General features: G+C 40.8%; 1 protein-coding gene and 1 pseudogene across 1 annotated transcript; one reads left to right on the top strand and one right to left on the bottom strand.

Moving 5' to 3' along the window:
• The first annotated feature begins 144 nt into the window (after window positions 1-144).
• On the top strand, window positions 145-15324 carry LOC143602546 (DUF724 domain-containing protein 9-like). The gene is made up of 5 exons (XM_077079611.1): window positions 145-597; window positions 2805-2904; window positions 14128-14201; window positions 14269-14341; window positions 15119-15324. Exons 1-5 carry the CDS (start codon window positions 145-147, stop codon window positions 15322-15324), a joined length of 906 nt encoding a protein of 301 aa, XP_076935726.1.
• Window positions 15325-21184: 5860 nt separating this feature from the next.
• LOC143602549 (fatty acid elongase 3-like pseudogene) lies at window positions 21185-22511 on the bottom strand (annotated as a pseudogene).
• Between the last annotated feature and the right edge of the window lie 345 nt (window positions 22512-22856).

Raw genomic sequence — 22856 nt, 5'->3', positions numbered from 1 at the left:
GTGAATCACTGACGTCATCCTGAGTTGCCACCTATTACACCCTACGACTCTGAGTTGCCATAAATGGGTCTAATTTCATAGCCTTAAACATTCACCAAAAAGGCAATAATAATAATAATAATAACCCATTTTCAAAACCTAACAATGGCGACTAGTACCACTCTTACCAAAGGAACCACCGTAGAAGTACGCATTAACGAACCCGGATTCGACGGTGCATGGTACACCGCCACCTTCATAGCCAAAGTCAAATCTTCCGACAAGAAAACCAAAACCGGGTACTTGGTAAAGTACAAAACATTGTTAAACGATGATAACTTGTTTGAGACGTTGACGGAGGTCGTTGACCCTTCGTTCTTACGACCTTCGCCTCCTAATAATAATAATGTGAAGGGTTTTGAGGGTGGTGATGTGGTGGATGCGTACCAAAGAGACGGGTGGTGGGTTGGTGTTGTCAAGAGTGTGATTGTTGAGGGTGGGTTTAAGAAGTTTGTTGTTGAGTTTGAAAACCCTCATGAGGAGTTAGTGTTTGATGGGTCAAAGCTGAGACCTCACGTTGACTGGATTGATGGCCGTTGGATTGTGCCACCTAAAAGGGTATATTTTGATGTTTAAGTTTTAAGTCATGTTAGATTATTATTTTGAGTTAAGTGTTATTTTGGTACATGTGGCTTGTCCACTTACACAACTTTAGTATCGTTTTTAAATTTATTGCAAATGGCTAACTCACATTTCTAAAACTTGCAACTTTAGTACTTTTTTTCTAACACCGTTTATTTTTATCCGTTAAATCAGAGGTAGTATGGTAACTTTGTTATTTTCTTTATTTTATCCTTTTCTTTTAAACAAAATCCCCCTTTTTATACTTTCCTAACCAAAAAAACCTTCCTAACACACAAGATTTCCCACCCCTGGTCATCGATGTAATTTCAAAAAGTCAACATCATCTTCATCATCTATCACCGTATCCTAAACTATCACAGTATCACCCATGTTTCTTTCAATTTGAAATGAAAGTCTAAAATTTAACCATATGAGCCACCACATTCTAACACACAACTCCCATCACCATAGATCTCAACAAACCCCAAATTTCAACCGCACTTCCAACCTTGAACTTGCAGAAAATAAACATAAAATTGATGTTAATCAACGGAAATCAAGCAAGAATAGCCTATTTGACAAAGGGTGTACGATTTCACGGTAGCCGGAACCATCAAAAGTCAGGCGGCCAAGGCATTTATACCATAAAAGGGTCTTTATCAGCCGTGAAAACTAACCCCAAACAAATAATATTGATGCTAATCGACGAAACTTGCCTCAAGTCTAGTCAGTTTTGACCCTGACGGCAGGTGATTGAAACCCTAACCCCAAACACATAGAACAACCTTAAACTTGATTTCTTTCATATCTCACTGCTACTCAACACCTCAACTGCTCGACATTGAAAACCCAATCCGTCGTCCTCCCATGCTTTTCGATTTAGCGAATTCAGACCGGCCGAGTGCTGCCCTCGTTCATCCAGCATCATACAAGAGAGAGAGAGATAGAGGGTGTGCGGTGGGTGGTGGTGGTCGTCTGGCGGTGGCAGTGACGGGTGATGGTAGGCTAGGGTTTTTGTTAAATTTGGTGAAAGGGGATGAGGGATGGAGAATGAAGATGATGATGATGCATATTTTCTATAAAAGGGTGGATTTTGTTTAAAAGAAAAGGATAAAATAAAGAAAATAACAAAGTTACCATACTACCCCTGATTCAACGGATAAAAATAAACGATGTTAGAAAAAAAGTACTAAAGTTGCAAGTTTTAGAAATGTGAGATAGCCATTTGCAATAAATTCAAAAACGGTACTAAAGTTGCGTAATTGGATAAACCACAGGTACCAAAATGACACTTAACTCTATTACTTTTGATGCAAATGTTGTGTGATTTTGGGTGTTTTGTTATCATGTTATGTTGTTCAAGATAGTAATGGTTGACTTTTAAAGTCAAAAGGATAGTATTATTCAATTTTTGAGTAATGTTCCTTTTTTTATTGTTGCACTATGTGTAGTGAGGTAGTGGTTTAAGTGTTTAACTAAACTTTGCAAAAGTGATTTTCCCTTAAAACACACACAGATTCGAGTCTCAGATAAAGCTCGTCTAGTTATCGATTCTGAGCTCGAGCCTTGTATGGGAAGCTTGTTTAGGCATGTTGAGGCTTAACGAGGCTTATGTGTTTTTAAGTTTGGCCTCTTTTGGACTTTTATGTATTAACACTTCACAACCTTGGTCTGGCTTGTTTAAGGTGCTAAATGAGCTCAAGCCATGCATAGGCTAGTTTAAGGTTTTTCTTCAAATATATAAAAATAATAAAAAAAATGTTTATAAATTAAATAACAAATAGAAAACGATCCGAGCCCAAGCTTAGAAAAACAAATCATGAGTCAAGCTTGAGCTTTAGAAAAAGAGCTCGAAACGATCTGCTCGTTTACATTTACACGCATTATTTAACTAAAGGCACAAGTATTTCATGATATTTTTTTAGTAAATTTTTTGAGTTAAATGGTGATGGATTAGAAAATAGGCTAGCCCCACACCCGAACCGAACACCTCACGCCCACCATCCCCCTGGCGCTCTTTCTTGAGCCTGTAATGGTGTTCAACACCTGGTTTTGCTGAGGTGGAGTGGGGCGTGAGCCCTCTACGCTCGGTCTTAGTGCAGACAGAGCCGGAATTATGTCATAGAACTGGTGGAAATTTGTTTGATTAAAAGAGACAAAAGCTAATGTAATTCTGTATTTGTTTGTTAATATTAATGCAGACAGCAGAGCAGGATGCTGGTTCAGGCTTCACTACACCATCACGTGGGAAAAGGTTCCAATCTTCAGCAAGTGCGGGAAACACACAACTTGACAGCCCGGGTGAGCCATTTCGCCATATGAAGTATTTTTTTATCTGAATTATAGTCATTTAGGAGGTTAGGTTTTGTGGATTAAGAGTAAACTTTTGACTCGATAAAATTTATTTGATTTTCCCCGTTAGATAAAGACACAACTCCCGTGTAAATGGTAAAAAAAATGCCGCCTATGCGCAGTACGCAAGCTGTTCACGCAGGAAAAACCTTCCAATGGTGACGTACTCCGCCTGTTCCCGCAGCTACGGATACTAGCCATCAGGGAAGGCTACCCGCACAGCAAGGCTACACGCACAAGGCACTATTCAGTAGTCACCTGAAGAAGGAATGAGCAAGCCGGGAATACTCCCGCACAAAGCCGGGAATACTCCCGCCCAAAGCCGGGAATTCTCCCGCCCAAATGAGCCAGTCCGTACGCTACTGGAGGACCTTTTGTACTATACCTGCCAAGGTATGGACAAAAGATCTGACCAAAGCTGCGACAGCTCACTGACAACAGTACGACGAGCAGCACGCTCTAGTACTTAATGTCACTATCAGCCGCTGCCTACTCACCAACCCTTGTCGTGGCACGTGCATAGCCTGCAGTTGGTGGAAAAAGAATAGTACACAGCCGGCCACGTCACTATCAGCCGCTGCCTACCCACCAACCACCAGCACGGCATGTGCGTAGCCCACAGTTGGTAGAAAAGGAATATAATACAGCCGGCTGTACCTTCTTGGACGCCTACCTTCGGCTATAAATACTCCAACACCTTGGAACGGTATTATGATCTTATCATCTTCTCTCTAGCTATTTCTCTTAATATACACTTATATTCAAGAGCAATCTAGTCTGATTCTCACGCCGGAGGGTGGTCACAAGGAGGTACCCCCCCTTCTCAGTGACGAGCTCACGGTGTCTGTTTTGCAGGTCATCAGAAGAACAACCATCTTTGCCGGACCTAACCCTCGTGGGAAACATCTACTTAACCCCCAGATTATCCGTAATCTGCCCGGGGTCACTTAGTGTTTCTTCATTGGCGTCATCCGTGCATAAAAGCTAGAACTTTTCTTTCAGTTTTTCAAAACTTCTGGAAAGATGGTTAAAGTTACTCCGGTCCCAAGGCCAGTGAGTGACCAAGAAACCCCGGTAACCACAACCCCAGCTACTGGGGGGGAACACCGGCGAGTATACAATTTTTACGAACACTACCCCGGTTACCCAAGCCGGGGCAAGTGCAGTAAACAATCCGGGACAAGCCGGTTACACAAATTTTACGAACACTACCCAGGTTACCCAAGCCGGGGCAAGTGCAGTAAATCTATCACTGGGATTCACCGATACCCAGGTGGAAAGACAACAGACGAGGTTCCCCCGCCAAACACTTGAACAAGTTAAAGCGTGGGCGGAAGTACGTCAGAAGAAATTCCAAGATGAGTTGGACGAACGCTTACGTTCCATCCAACAGGCTGACGAATTTGGAAGCACTCGACAACAGCTCAACATGAGCAACGAGTGCGAGTCCTCGGACGATGATCGGGAGGAATCCGACAGTGACGCAAACCCTCGCTATAGGGCGAAAGGGAAGCGTAACGAAACGGACTTCCAACCGAGAAGGAAGTTTGGAGAAACCTTCAAACAAAGGAACGCGGGGGGAAACCCACGTGACTTCTCCAAAGCCTTTAGACCAACTGTTGCAAATGCGGGAACGTCCAAGTTTGCAAGGGACATTGCGGAAGCAATCGCCCCGAAGAGTGCCAAGCAGATGCCCAACATCGGCACTTATGATGGTATATCCGACCCAGACGATCACTTGAACAGATTCATAGCGGGGGCAACCGTCAGCAACTGGACGGAACTCACGTGGTGTTATATGTTCCAGATGACGCTGGTTGGAGCGGCTAGAGCGTGGTTTGACCGTCTACCGGTCCACCACATCTACGATTGGGCGGACTTCCAACACAAGTTCAGCCAACACTTCAGTCAACAGAGGAAATATACTGAAGAACAGTGGACGATACTCAACTGCGTTAGAGAGGAGGGTGAATCTTTACTAGACTTCATCACTCGCTTTAACTTGAAAAAGCTGAGTCTGGGCACCATAAGCGAAGATCTTGTTCGCGCCGCTTTCATCCAGGGCGCCGAGTACCCAGAGCTTATCCGCACGTTGACGGGTAAAGACGGCATGCCATCCACATGGGATGCCATCATGACGGCGGCCAATCGCTTTGCCGAAACGGAGAAGGAACTGGGTAGGGATCTCCCCCAGAGTACAAACCTCTACACGCGGGAGACTAGGGAAAACGTCCGGACCGCCCGGCAAAACAAAAAAAGGAAGCTAGGCATGTGGCTGTTAAGGGTAAACTTTGACACCTCATCCAGCTCTCGCCCTCTAGTAGGCGGAAGGGATAACACGCACCCATCAAGCCGACACCCCAGGTGGACGCCACTCACCAAAAGCGTCACGGAGATATTTGCCACCGAAAAACTCCCATGACCAAAAGCTCCAACAGTCCGGCAGCGACCTAACGTGGATCAGAGCAAATCCTGTGACTTCCACGGGACAAAGGGTCACACCACTGAGGAGTGTACATCCTTGAGGAATATTATTGAAACATTCGTCAAGGATGGCAAACTTACACACCTGGTGGCATCAATCAAGAATGGGGGGAAGAATGACAACCGATACAAAAGCAACGGACGAAAGTCCGTTGACATCAGCATCCACATGGTTCATAGTAACATCAGAGGAAGAAAAAGACGGATGACAGAACCATGCGCATGGAAGGAAGCTGAGGTGCGCTTCCCGCGAGTACCGGGAGGACCCAGCAAAGAAGGCCCTGTCGTCATCAAAAGCCAGCTGGGGCACTACATCACTTTCCGCACTCTTGTTGACAACGGCGCCTTGTCAACGATTATGTACAGGCAGTTCTTCGACAAGCTAGACGACGAAGACAAGGAACGCCTGGAAACGGTCTACGCCTCGATGGAAGGGTTTGACGGCAGCACAAACACCCCCTGGGTATCCTATCCTTCCCCGTCATTCTCACAGACGGGAAACACTCCCGCACAGAAGACGTGGACTTTGTCGTAATGAGGAAGCCACACCACACATACGACATTCTCTTCGGGAGAGACGGGATGGCAAGATTCAATGCTGTGGTATCTTCAGTCCACGGCTTGATGGGATGGCCAACAGCTGAGGGCGTAGCGATGGTCACCGGTATTCCCCAGGTATGCATCGCATCTGTCTCATCAACACCCAAACCAAAGATGGCTAAACCAACCATCACCGAACCAGAAGAATGGGCCTTCAATGGCAAATATCCTGACCAGGCTGTTACCATTGGCCCAACAGTCACTAATCCTACGCGCACCTTACTCAAACGCATACTACATAAAAACGTTGACATCTTCGCGTGGACACCAGCTGACATGACTGGTGTACCCCGAAGTAAGGCAGAGCATAAGCTCAAGTGTGACCCGGCTTTTACGCCGGTCATACAAAAGCGCAGAGTAATGGGGGCGGAACAAGCTAACGCGTGTAGAACCCAAGTCAAGGAACTCCTTGTCGAAGGCATTGTACGCGTTAGCAGATATCAAACATGGGTTGCAAATCCTGTCATGGTACCGAAGTCTAACAAACAATGGCGCATGTGCATAGATTTCAAAGACTTAAACAAAGCATGCCCCAAAGATTGTTACCCGTTACCCGAAATTGATCTTAAGGTAGATTCGTTAGCACCGTTTCGCCTTAAATGCTTCCTTGATGCGTATAAAGGGTACCATCAAATCCACATGGCCGTTGACGATCAGGACAAAACCGCATTTCGGACGCCCGATGGCACATTTTGTTATCAAATGATGCCATTCGGACTCAAGAATGCCGGGTCCACATACCAACGCCTGATGGACAAAGAGTTTCACGCCCAAATTGGGAGGAGCTTGGAAGTCTACATGGATGACCTGCTCATCAAAAGCCTTGACCCAGAAACGATGTTGAAAGACATCGAAGAAACTTTCAATACACTCAGAAAGATAAACATGAAGCTCAACCAGAGCAAGTGTTCCTTTGGGATGGAAGAAGGGAAGTTCTTAGGAGTCATCGTTACTAAAGATGGCTTCAGAGCGAACCCTGAGAAGGTCGAAGCCATTATTAAAATGGAATCACCTACTACCATCAAGCAAGCTCAGACACTGAATGGACGCCTAGTCGCGCTTAACCGCTTTTTGGCAAACCATGCGGATAGGTCGTTCCCATTCGTGTCAACGCTGAGAAACTGTTTAAAGAAAACGCACTTCCGCTGGACACCAGAAGCGGAAGCAGCTTTTCAGGAAATTCGGTCACGCTTGATCGAACTCCCAACGCTCACAGCACCAGAAGCGGGAGAGGAATTAATCCTATACCTCTCCGCCACAGATAGAGCAACCGGGGCCGTCCTGCTAGTCGAGCGAAAAGGCATCCAGATGCCAATCTACTATGTTAGTCGTCTCCTAACAGACGTCGAAACCCGGTACTCTACCCTGGAAAAATTAATCTTAGCACTTGTACAGGCTTCACGCAGGCTAAGACGATACTTCCAGGGTCACCCCATCACCATTCTCACCAACTTCAAACTCGCAAACGTTCTAGGCAAACCCGAATTATCGGGACGCCTAGCCAAATGGGCAATAGAATTGGGAGAATACGCGATAAAGTACAAGCCGAGGCCAGCCATAAAAGGCCAGGTCTTGGCCGACTTTATTGCAGAAGTCCCCGCCTCGCGGGAGAAAGAGTGCCAGGAAGAGGCTCAACCCTCTCTAGCACAGGACATCGATGATGTCTGGCGGCTCTACACTGATGGAGCAGCCAACAATGAGGGCTCAGGCGCAGGGTTGAAATTAACCAACCCAGCAGGCCAAGAATACACTTACGCTATTCGACTGGATTTTCCAAGTACAAATAACGAAGCGGCATTCTTGGCCGGGCTGAGAATTGCGCGTAAAATGGGAGTGAAAAACTTGGAAGCCCACGTGGATTCCATGTTAGTAGCCAACCAGATAAATGGGACGTACACGGCCGTGAACGACACAATGGCCCTATACCTCGCACAAGCAAAAACCCTTATGCGCGATTTTAACGACTGTAAAGTCATACACGTCAAGCGTAGCGAAAACAAATCTGCGGATGCGTTAAGCAAGCTTGCGTCATTGGCCTTCACCCACTTGGGAAAAGACATCCGCATTGAACTCCTTGGAGCACCGTCAGTTCCACACAAGGAAGTCTGTGTCATCCAAACCGGCACAAGAACGTGGATGACACCAATAATAAATTACCTTGCGGCGGGTATACTACCAGAGTCAAAAACGCAGGCAAGAAAACTACGCTGTAAAGCACTGAACTATCAACTCATCGATGACATCCTTTACAGACGTAACTTTCTTGGCCCACTCCTACGATGCGTGGACGACCAAGATGCTGGCTACCTCCTAAGGGAAGTACACGAGGGCATCTGTGGGATACACGCAGGTCCACGCGCTGTTGTAGCTAAGCTAAACAACGCGGGATACTTTTGGCCGGGGATGCATACGGATGCGCTGGCATACATCAGAAAGTGCAGGTCTTGCCAACTCCACGCACCTAAAACGCATCGCCCGAAGAATGAGCTTGTTCCAGTCACCTCCTCATGGCCATTTCAGAAATGGGCCATCGATGTGACAGGCCCATTTCACACAGCAGCAGGGAACGTTCAGTATCTAGTGGTAGCCATCGACTACTTCACCAAGTGGATAGAAGCAAAACCCTTAGCCCAAACAACCGCAAAACATATCAAAAAATTTATTTGGGAATTAATAATTTGTCGTTTCGGACTCCTACAGAATTTGGTGAGCGATAACGGCACCAACTTTGCTGACAAGAAGCTACAACAGTGGCTGAAAGAACTTCAAATCACCTACACCTTTACCTCAGTGGCGCACCCACAGGGTAATGGTGAGGTGGAAAGAGCAAATAAGAGCATCGTCGACGGCATAAAGAAAAGACTCTTGGAACACAGATCCGGCTGGGTGGACGAAGTTCCACACGTCCTTTGGGCAAACAGAACAATGAAAAAGGCAAGCACGGAAGAAACCCCGTTCAGCCTCACTTATGGCACTGAAGCCATGGTCCCGGTCGAAATTGGTCTACCCTCACCAAGGGTCATGATTCAACCAGAAGACGATAATGCAGAAAGACGGTTAGACCTCATGCTAACCGAAGAACGCAGAGACTTAGCCGCAGCGCGTGAAGAGAATTACAAGCGACAAATGCAAAAATACTACAACACGCGGGTAAAACTCTGCAACTTCAATGTAGGAGACTACATATTGCGTAACAACGAGGCTTCGAACCAAGAACGCCCAGGAAAGCTGGCCCCGGTCTGGGAAGGTCCATACATTATCAAAGAAGTTCTGGGAAAGGGCGCATACCGGCTCGAAAGGCTCGATGGCACTCCCGTCCCAAGAACATGGAACGTATGTGACACCCGGTAATTTCCCAACCCCATAAACCAAGTAACCAACCTAATTATTAGGAGATTGTGAATATTATGCGCTCCATTATCAGCGCGGGCATATGTTATATGCGCCATGCGCTGATGCGATGCGCGCCATGTTAGGATCAGCGCGGGCATATGTTATATGCGCCATGCGCTGATGCGATGCGCGCCATGTTAGGATCAGCGCGGGCATATGTTATATGCGCCATGCGCTGATGCGATGCGCGCCATGTTAGGATCCGCGCGGGCATATGTTATGTGCGCCACGCGCACAGGTTTTGTGTTTTCATAACTTAATTTCATGTCGTTTGTCTAATGGGTTAGCCGCCCCGCTTGATGCTAAGGCGGGTGCATACCTCTTCAATAATCAAATCATTTGTGCGCGTGCGGAAAGGGAACTAACCTCCCCGCATAGCGGGAACATTGAGAGCTAGTTTGTCTGAAGCTCCAAGATGGAATTGACTTCAACATAACTGATCACTATGTTGAAATACCAAGACCTCATGGAGAATCTACAAATGAAACTCAACGTCCCTGACTACGAGAAGGTTACGCACCCACAACGTTCAAAGAAATGGCCTTCACGCAGAAGGCTATACGCGCAAGGCTACACGCACAAAACACTTAGTCTATTCTTCAGATGTACGGGGATTACCCCCGCCCAGAAAGAACCAGTTGCGTGTTTCAGAGATTTTTACCCTTTTGACTGCACACTGACAACAGTGCCAGGAAAAGTATACTGTAACACGAAATGTCAGCTGTCAGCCGCACCTACTCTCACCAACCACAGTCCTGCATGTACTGTCAAATCCATCAGAATCTTTATAACCACTCCCTAGGACCATCACCCCCCATCCCTAAAATAAATAATAATAATAAACCCCATACCTTGTCATCATTACACCCAATATAAATAAGATTTCAATCCCCTAAATCAAGGGATTGTGTTCCCTTGAATTTGCCTATAAATAAGTATCAATTCTTGAATAAAAATATCACAACCACAAGAAACACACTCCAAACTCCTCTCTTAAACCTGTAATTCTGCACTAACCATTCCCCAAGCATCCGTTTCCAGTTCCATCGCTAGGTAAGCCGAAACTTTAGTCTTGAGATTTACTTTTCTGACCAACCCTTATATTCTTCGATTTCTTGATCTTAATATACATATTTCTTGTTATTTAAACATATTCTAGACTTCCAATTTCGAGGCTAACATCAGGAAACCCGAATCTCGTTTAATCTCTCTCTAAACCATCACTTAACAAGAATCACAGGTGAGTCTCACAACCCCTATTTTCACTGTTTTTAAACTGTTTTCGGGGCGAGGGACACGTGTTTAAATTATGTTTTATCATGGTATATTTACAAGCAATGCAAACGATTATCTGTTCATGGTGTTTATCTTGGTTTTCAAAGTGAGTGCGCAAGATTTAGAAAGTGATCACTTCGTCAATGGAACTCTAAGGGTAGGGACTACTGTGTTTGATCAACCCGCTCGTAGGGGTCGCACCTCTTTGCATAGACGAGTGCCTAGTATGGTCATGGGGTAGTACTACTGGTTGTAAAGCCCGCTCGTAGGGGTCGCACCTCTTTGCATGGACGAGCGCCTAGTTTTCCGAGCACAACGTCCGCGCGTAACCCGCGGGACGGTATTGTTTTAGCTCGTAGTGGCAGCGCCACTTTGCATGGACGAGCACGGTTTTCAGAAATGTCCGCGCGTAACCCGCGGGACGGCTTTATCAAGCAAATGTTTTAATGATGTTATCAGAAATATGTTTCAATATGGTTTTATCAAGGATATGATGCAATACGATTTATCAAGTCACCAAAACTTGTGAACTCACTCAGTTTATACTGATTCAAATGTTTTTACGTGTCTTTCAGGTGATAATTAGTAGCGCAAGGAGTCACACATAGAGCACTTCACGCAGAACATCTATAAAAATGGTTTTTGGAAGATTTTAGTTCTATCCCTTCCACACGCGTGGTTGTTCCCGCGGTGTAAGGGGATATGGCGCGGAAATCTTCAACGTTTTTCATATGTGGATGTTTTTATATGTAATTCTAAACAATGTAATGTATTTTGTACTAGACATTTCATGCGCAATGGAAAATTTATTTGAATGTTTGCAATGACCCGTGCTTGCTTATCAATTCCCACTCGCGCGCACCCGGCTGTTTCCGCCGTTTAGGGCCGGGTGTGACAACGTAGCTCAATTACGCAAATGTTACATGTAGATCAATTCCAAACTTATAAAGAAACGGCCTAGAGCCACTTCTAATGGAAATGATTCTCCTTTATCACATTGTGTTGATAGTCTTACATTTACACTTATGAACTTTCCGGACGGATATGCCGGTATTCACCGCATAAATATGGAAAGAAGTCGTTGCGTGTAGACGGCGGCAAAACCCGCATAAACACAAAAAACGGCAACAATTTCTAAGGAAGGAAAAACCCGCATAAACACAAAAAACGGCAACAATTTCTAAGGAAAAGATGAGGAAAACCTTCACGCAGGTCAGTTATAGGTAAAGGTTGGTCATCCCACTAAATGAAAGTGACGGTCCTACCCGCACAATCATGATAGAGGAAACTCTATTAACCTATTGACAACCGCGCGTCGACAGGTTAATTATTCAAAAACACTTAGAAAATTGCTAAGTTAAACTAAAATATGCACGAGCAAGTCATATAACATTTATAACGCAAATCAAAAAGATTCAAAAGTAAGCGGGACCATACCCCTTACCTTGGCAACCAAGTAACTATAAGACAGGTGCGGGTATAGTGTCAAGGCAAAACCTTTCACATACTTAGCACCTGCAGGGAATTGAAGCCAAGAATACCTCGGCAACCAAGTAACTATAAGACGGGTGCGGGTACAGTGTCAAGGCAAAACCCTTCACATACGTAGCACCCGCAGGGAATTGAAGCCAGGAATACCTTGGAAGTAAAGTAATTATAAGACGAGTGCGGGTACAGTGTTAAGGCGAAACCCTTCAAATACTTAGCACTCCGCAGGGAATTGAAACCAAGAAGGATCTTCTGGGCCATGCTTGCGGAAAGGGATATAACATCCCCGCATAGCGGGAACGTTGAGAACTAGATTGTTGGAAGCTCCAAGATGGAATTGGTTGTTTAACATAATTGATCACTATGTTTAAAACTACCAAAACCCCGTGGAGAATCTACACAAGTAAAACTCAACGCTCACGACTTACGAGGAGGTTACACACCTACCCGCATCATACCCAAAGATCAAGCAGAACAGTGGGAAATTCTGCACATGACATTAGGACTTCCGCGGGAAGAATCCCCATGGAAAACCTTAAAACTAAACCCCTTGCTTAAGTCCAAAAGTTCACCTCACTTATTAACAATTCATGAGAAGAACATTGGACTGGGGGGACTTGAAGAGGTAGGTCCCAGCAGAGCCCAGTTGGACCCGCAAGACTCACCTTGAACAGGGACGTCTGCGCGGTTGGACCCGCAAGACTCACCTTAAACAGAGACGTCTGCGCAGTTGAACTCGCAAGACTCCTGAGGGACGTCTGCGCAAAGACCAACTGGATCCGCATGACCAACCATGCTCAGAGACGCGACGTCCTTACGCGCAGTACGCAAGCTGTTCCCGCAGGAAAAGCCTCCCAATGGTGACGTACTCCGCCTGTTCCCGCATCTACGGATACTAGCCATCAGGGAAGGCTACCCGCACAGCAAGGCTACACGCACAAGGCACTAACTCTCAAATAATTCAGTAGTCACCTGGAGAAAGAATGAGCAAGCCGGGAATACTCCCGCACAAAGCCGGGAATACTCCCGCCCAAAGCCGGGAATTCTCCCGCCCAAATGAGCCAGTCCGTACGCTACTGGAGGACCTTTTGTACTATACCTGCCAAGGTATGGACAAAAGATCTGACCAAAGCTGCGACAGCTCACTGACAACAGTATGACGAGCAGCACGCTCTAGTACTTAATGTCACTATCAGCCGCTGCCTACTCACCAACCCTTGTCGTGGCACGTGCATAGCCTGCAGTTGGTGGAAAAGGAATAGTACACAGCCGGCCATGTCACTATCAGCCGCTGCCTACCCACCAACCACCAGCACGGCACGTGCGTAGCCCACAGTTGGTAGAAAAGGAATATAATACAGCCGGTTGTACCTTCTTGGACGCCTACCTTCGGCTATAAATACTCCAACACCTTGGAACGGTATTATGATCTTATCATCTTCTCTCTAGCTATTTCTCTTAATATACACTTATATTCAAGAGCAATCTAGTCTGATTCTCAAGCCAGAGGGTGGTCACAAGGAGGTACCCCCCCCTCTCAGTGACGAGCTCATGGTGTCTGTTTTGCAGGTCATCAGAAGAACAACCATCTTTGTCGGACCTAACCCTCGTGGGAAACATCTACTTAACCCCCAGATTATCCGTAATCTGCCCGGGGTCACTTAGTGTTTCTTCAGCGGGAAACACACAACTTGACAGCCCGGGTGAGCCATTGCGCCATATGAAGTATTTTTTTATCTGAATTATAATCATTTAGGAGGTTAGGTTTTGTGGATTAAGAGTACACTTTTGACTCGATAAAATTTATTTGATTTTCCCCGTTAGATAAAGACACAACTCCCGTGTAAATGGTAAAAAAATGCCGCCTATACCGTACCTAACTGAAATTGGGAATTAACATATTTTAATTGTTTTATGTGATGGTATATGTAGGTAACAAGGGAAACACGGAAGTTATTATGTGTGATGAAGATTCATCTCCTGCGGAACATGAAAGAGTCGTTACAGTAAGTAGTTATTTGTTTTAGCCCTCTGAATTGTGACAAAAGTTTGATTTGCCATTGTTGTTAACAGCGAGCCCGTGTGAAAAGGAAGAGGGGAACAACATCAAAGTTGGTTGCTAAAAAACCAACTGCTTTACCAGAAGGTACTGAACATTTTGATAAGTTAAGGTTTTTCGTATTTTTTGCAATTTTATTTATACGTTACGGTTTAACCAAATTGGTGTGTTTTCACATGAATAAGTTAAAGAGCCTGTCAACTTTTTTTGCAATTCTATTTTTGTTTGCTAGCAACCCAAAATAACTTCTTTAATTGAGTTGAGCTTGTCATTTTTAACAGCTTTATTTTACGATTAACCCAAATTGACCGTTTTAGCATAAATGAGTTGAGTTTGTCATAGTTTTAGCAATTTTATTTTTGTTTTATTGTTAACCCAAATTGACTTGTTTTTACCTAAATGAGTTAAGTTTGTCAATTTTTAGCAATTTTATTTTTATTCTATGCATAACCCTAATTGACCCGTTTTCACATAAATGAATTGATTTTGTTCATTTTTTTTGCATTTTTATTTTTATTTTACGTTAAACTCTAGTTGACCCGTTTTCTCATGAACAAGTTGATTTAGGTCTCTCTTTACCAATTTTATCTTACGGTTAAACCCAAATCAACCCATTTTCTTATAAATGAGCGGAATTTGTCATCTTTTTAGAAGATTTATCTTTTAGTTACGGACTGGTTTACCCAAATTGACTCATTTTCACATAGATGAATTTATTTGTCATTTTTTTAGCATATTTGTTGTTATCTTACAGTTAACTTAAACTAACCTATTTTCACATAGTAAGTTGAAATTGTCATCTTTAATCAAATTATTATTCACATTCAATCAATTAAATCAGTTATCATCTGCTGGTGTATACAGGAAGTTCCTGTTCTAGTCCTCCGAATCACCATGGCAACGCAACCAACGCCAGAACCACCACCACCGACTACCAACACGATTGGCCTTTTATCGAGCGGTCTCCACTCTGGGCTGCCATGGAGTCTAGTGAGTTATACTTAACACCGCCCCAAAAGCCTCACTTTTCACCACTCAAGGAACTAAAACATGATTGCCGCGAGGGCTGAGCCATTGCTCGCATGGTCACATATGCAAACTTGGTTGCAAGTCTTTCAGACTTGCAACCAAATGATACCGTTGACACAATCAACGCCATTTTGGAAACATTATCCGATCGGGAGACTCACGGGTTTGACGTTGGCTCAATCAGAGATCGTGTTAACAACTGCCTCTTCTTAAAACTAAAAGCATGTCGGGACACGCGTGAGGAACTTGAAATTGAACTTGAAAAGTGTGATCATGAAAAAAGTATGGTGGAGAAAGAAGTGGATGAGGTAAAAGTAAAGATGGAAGAGTTAACCGAGAAGATGCGAGTCTTGGAACCAAAATTGGCGCAAATTGCGGCTAAGGTCAAAACAAAGGAGGAAAAACTTATGAGGGTGGGGTCGGATTTGGAGCGGGTTGTTAACATGTTTGCAGCCAACCCATAGTAAGAAAGTTGTTCTTTTACTTGCATGTAATGTATAAATGTAATAACTATAACCACTAGCTTAAACTTATTATGTGTGACTAACTTATTTTTGTCTTTGAACTTGAATAACCTAAGGCTAAAATAAAGTATCAACTTGTATCATTTAATAAAAGAACTCCAGCCGATTGCATAATATGATACGCGAGATGAGAGGTCAAAACTTGAGGGCTAATGGCTTAAATTTGATATTTAACAATTCTAAGTTGCACCCGAAAAAGCAATTTTGTTGGTCAAAATGTTGCTGCTATATATTGACTCTGTTTTATTTGAGAGGTTAGATATCTATTAAAAGAATTAACTAATCACGTGGTATAAATTTCTGAGTGTTAGGTCCTGAGGTATACTTTAATCCTTTTACCTTCACATAAGGCCATGAGGTATACTCTAATCTATTTTAACTCTATATAAGTTTCACATCACTCATTTTTTCTCTTTCACTCCATATCATTCAAAGGAAATGGTTTAACCCATTTAACTCCATCTCTCTCCTATTATTACATAACTAAAATAACAAATCAATTAATAATTAATACATAGTAAATGCATATTGTTCATTTTAACCCGTTAAAAGCATAACCCATGGGCCTTTTTAACACACTTAACACAAGTGGGAAGTGGTTTAATCCATCTTTAAAGTGCCATATCATTTTAACCTTTGTAGGGGTTAGAGTATACCTTATGGCCTTAGGCCATAAGGTATACTCTAATCCATCTTAATTACACATAAGCTTCACATCACTTATTTTTTTCTCTTTCACTCCATGTCATCAAAGGAAATGGTTTAACCCATTTAACTTCATCTCTCTCCTATTAATACATAATTAAAATAACAAATCAATTAGTAATTAATACATAATTAATACATATTGATCCTTTTAACCCGTTAAAAGTATAACCCATGGGGCATTTTAACACACTTTAACACAAGTGAGGAGTGGTTTAATCCGTCTTTAAAGTGACATGTCATTTTAACCTATGTAGAAGTTAGAGTATACCCCATATCAAAACACTTTTTTCTCTCTCTTTTGCTCACGGCCTCATCCAAATGAAATGGTTTAATCTATTTAGGGTGTGTTTGGGATTCTTTATTTAAGTGAAAAAAGACTTCTTATTAAAAGACCTTATTAACTTATGAATTTTTTAAAAGAAGTTTTAGAAAAAATGTTTGGATTAGCTTATGTGTTGAAGAAAATCAAAATGACTAAAAATGACATTTTTTTAAAAAAAAAGTGTAATGGGTTTTGAGAGTTAGATGAGTGTAATATATAAATCAAACCCATTAAGTTAATAAGTTATAGATTCCTAACTTCTCAAAACCTCTTTATTTTGCTTTGTCCATAAGTTAAAACCCATAAAGTCTTATGGTTTGCCAAACACCTTATACACCTTATTAATTTTTCAAAAAGTTTATAAGTTATAAGTTGATGAAAATAAGGAATCCCAAACACCCCTTTAATTTTATATCATTTCTATTAATTGTTATATCACTTTTATTAATTGTTAATGTAATATATTTCTTTGTCTTTTAACCCGTGAAAAACATAATTCATGGCTCTTTTTAACAAATTTAAAACAAGTGGTGAGTTGTTTAATTCATTTTTAAAGTATCATGTCATCTTAATTTATGTTGGCGTTAGAGTATACCAATAGGCCTTATATTAGCAGGTTCGTTGAATCATGTAACTAGAACTTTTATACCAAAGGGTCTTGTGCATAGCAGAATTAAGGTGTTGAATAAAACTTGTCCTTTTTAAATGATGAGGATACATGCACTACGAGCATTAAAAAGTATAACAGCGGAATTAAGGTGTTGAATAAAACTTGTATATTTTAAATGATGAGGATACATGTACTATGAGTGTTGAAAAATATAATTTAGTAGAGTTAAAAAATATACATAAAAATGATTTTTTTTTATGTAATCTTTATTTGATGGGTGTAGAGGTAGGGTACCAAACCTACCTATTAACATAACATACCTCCGTTAGCTGTTGGGTCATGCGCCAAGCAAAAGTCATGGCGCTAGATGTTATATTTTCATGCGTCAAACATTCCCTGATACCTCGGGGATGGGACCGCTAAAGATCTTCATGAGCATGGTCCAAAAAGGAGGTATATTCATCGAAAAGAACGCCCAGCCAATAAAGAATGGACAACACATAGTCAATAGTACTACATAGTATAAGTGTACAACATGTCAACATCAGACGACCATGATGTCCACCAACTATCCTTAACACACGTTTAAGGGATCTAATTGGTGGATTGCCTGACAGGGCAGGTGGCCATACCCTTTCTCTCCTCCTCAACGGCTATAAATATCAAATTACCTCCAAATGGTAAAGGATTCACACTTTTACTTACTATTACTCTATAGAAAAGTATTATATACATTGATATTGATTCTCATGCTGGATGGCGGTTACGAGAGGATCCCCTCATATTCTCTCGTAACGAGCTCACGGTATTTTGTTTTATAGGTGAACTGCTCATTTGCGTCAAAGAATATTTAACCCATCGTGAGGAATACTTAATAATCACCCTTAGACTAAACAATTAGACTAAAGGAGAATTGCGTGTATGTGATATAAAAGAAAGACGCCATCTTTAAGGGCGGAACACGTCATGTTGAGTGTGTTACTTTATACTTTAATCTAAAGTATATTACTTCATACTTTAATATAAAATATTATTGTTTCTCTAAGTGTAACTACACTTTGTGTAAACAACATGAGTACAATTATGATTGTTTTGATTGTGTTGCTAATGTGTTGGTGAGATAAGATAATGTTGATTTTTATTTTTATAAGATGTTTAAATACGGAATTGTTTTCTTTCTATACCTTAATTACGTACGTATCATGTTAGATTATCAGGAATATACTTTTACGTGTGCCAACTTGTTTGATCAATCTATGGAAGAAAACATGAATGCAAGGATGGTTACGGAAATGGCCGTTTAAGTAATTTTTCTATTAGTTTTTTCACATTAGAGAGAATATGCAATCAAATAATTATAGTCTCTACGAAAATGATAATTGTTATCACGTAATGCAAAAACATAATTATCTTACGATAATTAGGTTAAATGTGTATTAGTATTAAGGTGTTGGATTAAACTTATCTTTTTTAAATGATGAGGATACAAATCATGTGAGTGTTGGAAAATATGCGAGTTACTGTTATACAAAATTTAAAATTTATATGTTATCTTTATTTGATGGGGTTAACTAGATGTGATATAAAAGGAAGATATCACCCCCCCTCCCCCCTATTTTTTGAACGACGGAAGACATCATCTTGAGTATATTACTTCATACTTTAATCTAAAAATATTCTTGTTTCTCTAAGTATAACTACACTTCATGTGTAAATATGTGCAGAGTTTTGATTGAGTTGCTAATGTGTTGGTGGGATAGGACGATGTTGATTTCTATTTTTATAAGATCTTTAAATACGAAACTGTTTTCTCTATACTTTAATTACGTACTTATCATGTAGATTATCAAGAATATCCTTTTACGTGTGCTAACTTGTTTGATCCATCTATGGAAGAAAATATGAATGCAAGGATGGTTATGGAAATGACTCTTTGTGTGATTTTTCTATTAGTTTTTTTAGCATAAAGAGAGAATGTAATAAAATAATATATTATAGACTATCTACGAAAATGATAATTGTTATCACGTAATGCAAAAACATATCTTATGTTAATTAGGTTAAATGTGTAATAGTATTAACATGTTGGACTAAACTAATCTTTTTTAAATGATGAGGATACAAATCCTGTGTGTGTTAGAAAATATGTAAGTTACTATTATAAAAAATAAATAAAAATTAAATTTCTCTGTAATCTTTATTTTACGGGGTTTGCTAGATGGAATGCGTGATATAAAAGGAAGACATCATCTTGTTTTAATCTAAAATATTATTATTACTCAAAGTATAAGTACGCTTTGTGTAAACATGTGTACAACTTTGATTGAAATTAGCATTATTTCTATTTTTATAAGTTCTTTAAATACGAAACTATTTTATCTCTATACTTTAGTTAATTACATACTTATTAAGATTATCAGGAATATCCTATTACGTGTGCTAATTTGTTTGATACGTCTATGAAAGAAAACATGAATGCAAAGGATGGTTACGGAAATGGCCGTTTGTGTGATTTTTCTATTAGTTATTTTCACGTAAAGAGGAAATGCAATTAAATAATTAATTAATTATTGACTATCTACGAAAATGTTAATTGTTGTCAAGTAAAAGGCCTTGAACTATGAGTTTAATTGTGAAGGTAAAACTAATTGCAACTATCTTTTATTAATGGTAAACACAAGATATCACTTGCGTGGCCGTGATATAAAAAAGGGACAAACTTTAATGTTTTTTAACTAAAGATTTGTTAAAAAAGGACAAACTCTAATGTTTTTTTTAACACGGGTTACACATATACAATAACAAACTTAGAATCATATCAAATCGAATATGGGCATGAGTTATGTTGCACCAACTTCATAATCCCTAACAATAGTAATGGTGGATTCGGAAATTCAAGGTTCATGATAATGTCCTATTACATTTGATTCAGAGCACAATTTAACATAATAGAATGACGAACTAAGTTAAATTTAATTCAACAAAAATTAACATTCAATGGTAATATGTCCAACAAAGTTTAAATAGTCAAATACATAATAAAACAGCCAAACTATAGTCCCGATTGTGATTATAGAACATTTATTTGCTTATGGTGTGTTGAGTAGTTGCAAGTTTGCAACCATGGTGAAAAGAAGGACCTCAACAATCTTGAATTAACAATCAAAATAATATCATATTTATTTAAAAAAAATAGTTGATTCAAAGAATAATCAGGAAATAGTGTAAGTGAAAATTATATTTGCTTCCATGTAAAAACAAATAAAACAATATAAACAACCACAAAACAAAATTTTAGTATACGCGTCGATTATATTTTGCTACAAGACCCGTATATGCCAAATAATTTTGTGAGCAACACCTAAACAAGGAAAATCTATGCATATATTATTATAATATTAAAGGAGTATTCTACTTGACATGTGCCCTTTTCTTATTCATCAAAATTCCTTAATATCTGGCATGTGATCTCATGTACTTTGTCAATGGTATATTATCGTGGTTAGGTTATTGGTCAATTCGTATATGACATTATATTCTATACATAATTAACTTTGAATATATATTCGTTATACATAATACCGAATTCTTATAGTAAGAGAAAGAAATATGATGAATTGTGACTTTAGCAACCACGTCCTATATCATATTCAAAAGAACGTGTAAAACAAGTACTATGTTATACTTTCTAGAAATAATATGAGAAAAGAATATCACTAAAACAACATTATCGTGCACTTTGTTTGACTCTAAAATTACAAACAATAAACAAGGCTCCTACCTCTCAACTATACAAAAGATGTAAACTTGACCGCGTCTAATGTTGTGTTCATAATCTGTACATAACAATTCATGTACCCGTAGCCAATTACGGCTAAACGCTTTTTAAATTCATCTGTATACCCTGCATGATTTGAATATTCGACCTTTTTTTTCTCATCTGAAGTTATAAAATCATAAACCGTCTGAAGTTAATCAACTTTACCATTAGTAGTCCTTAATTCTAACGCCTTTTTTCGAATCCAACGCATTTTAATGAACGAATTCAAGAACATGAACAAGAAAGCCCCATTAATGACCGAGTTAATAATCCAAGCCCCAATTCCATTACATCCACCTCCCCATATTTGCAAACACAACACCCCACAATGACAAATCAAATTCATCCCCAATAATATCATTTGAATATTGGCTACCAACGGAAACGACACCGTTGGTAGTCCCAGTTCCATCCAGAACCGGTACCCGTACACGACCGAATACGTGAAACACGTGAAAATGATTTCGAGTACTTGAAAGGATTGCGAGAATTCGAGCCAAAGGAACGACATTACTATCGGAATGGAATTAGCAAAGAGGTGGAATAGGGTAAGCCTACGACGTCGTAAAATGGTGAAAAGGGTACGGAATATATGGAGGTAACGTGATACATAAAACGCATATGACCAAAAGAACACGCGCCCGGAAGAGCGCGTGCCAAGTGGGAAACATAATAGCCATTGGATTGGGGTTTTAGTCCGGCCCCACAGCCAGCGTGTGTCTCGGATCTCTGCGGCGGCGGAGGCTAGGGTTCCGGCGAGGATGACGGTGGAGATTGCTGACATGGCGAGGCTGTGGACGGCGGGGATGGGGCCCAGGGGGACGGGACGGGTGCGGCGGCGGAGGAGTAAGAGGATGACGTGGAGGGTGACGGAGACGGCGAAGTAGAAGGAGATGGAGGAGAGGAGGAAGATCCACGTGGCGCCCCATGATTGGGCGTGGCTCCAACGGAATCCGACAACGGTGGGGTGTTCCGACAGGAGGTGGTTTAGACGTTGTAATGTTGTTGAGGATGTTGAATATGATGTTTTTTGAGGTTGCATTTTGACTTGGACGAGGATAATAATAATTTGTGGGAGATTGAAAGAGGTTTGATGAGGGGATGAGGATTTTTATTTATATATAGAGGTTTTGAATTGATTGGGTCTTTGGAAACATTTGAAAAGGGGGTTTGACTTTTAATATGAAGGGGTTCATAGATGGCATGCCATTGTTGATGTTTAAGATTACTTTATTTGTGGAATGTTCTTCAATGATTCTAGATTTGCATTAACTAATGTGAAATAAAGAAGAAAAAAGATATATTATATATTAGTTTGTTAAATGACAAAAATAAATAAATTCTGTTATTTAAAAAAAATAAACAAAATGAAAGGTAAAAATAAATTAAATAAATCAGGTAGGATATTTCAATTGTGATTCTTAAAATACTTCACATGATTGATATTACGTGTAGCTTAACGTACCATATAATAAATCTAAAATATTCCTTGATGATGATAAACTGAGTTGCTTTAAATGCAAGGTCCTCCACAAGCATTTGAGGCTATATTAGTTTTTATTGAAGTTGTTTTGAAATGAACCAAAGTC

Source organism: Bidens hawaiensis, unplaced genomic scaffold, assembly GCF_021521415.1.
Source record: "Bidens hawaiensis isolate Kalapana, Puna unplaced genomic scaffold, B.hawaiensis_p1.1 tig00059135_1, whole genome shotgun sequence".
Taxonomy (NCBI): Eukaryota; Viridiplantae; Streptophyta; class Magnoliopsida; order Asterales; family Asteraceae; genus Bidens; species Bidens hawaiensis.
Note: the sequence above shows the minus strand (reverse complement) of the source record. Positions and strands in the feature narration are given on the sequence as shown.

What these genes read in the sequence shown, in the direction of transcription:
- LOC143602546 (XM_077079611.1), top strand. Translation starts at nt 145, where the DNA reads ATGGCGACTAGTACCACTCTTACCAAAGGAACCACCGTAGAAGTACGC. An exon ending in GGATTGTGCCACCTAAAAGG is followed by an intron (nt 598 to 2,804) that starts GTATATTTTGAT and finishes ATATTAATGCAG; the next exon opens with ACAGCAGAGCAGGATGCTGG. An exon ending in ACCAACTGCTTTACCAGAAG is followed by an intron (nt 14,342 to 15,118) that starts GTACTGAACATT and finishes TGGTGTATACAG; the next exon opens with GAAGTTCCTGTTCTAGTCCT.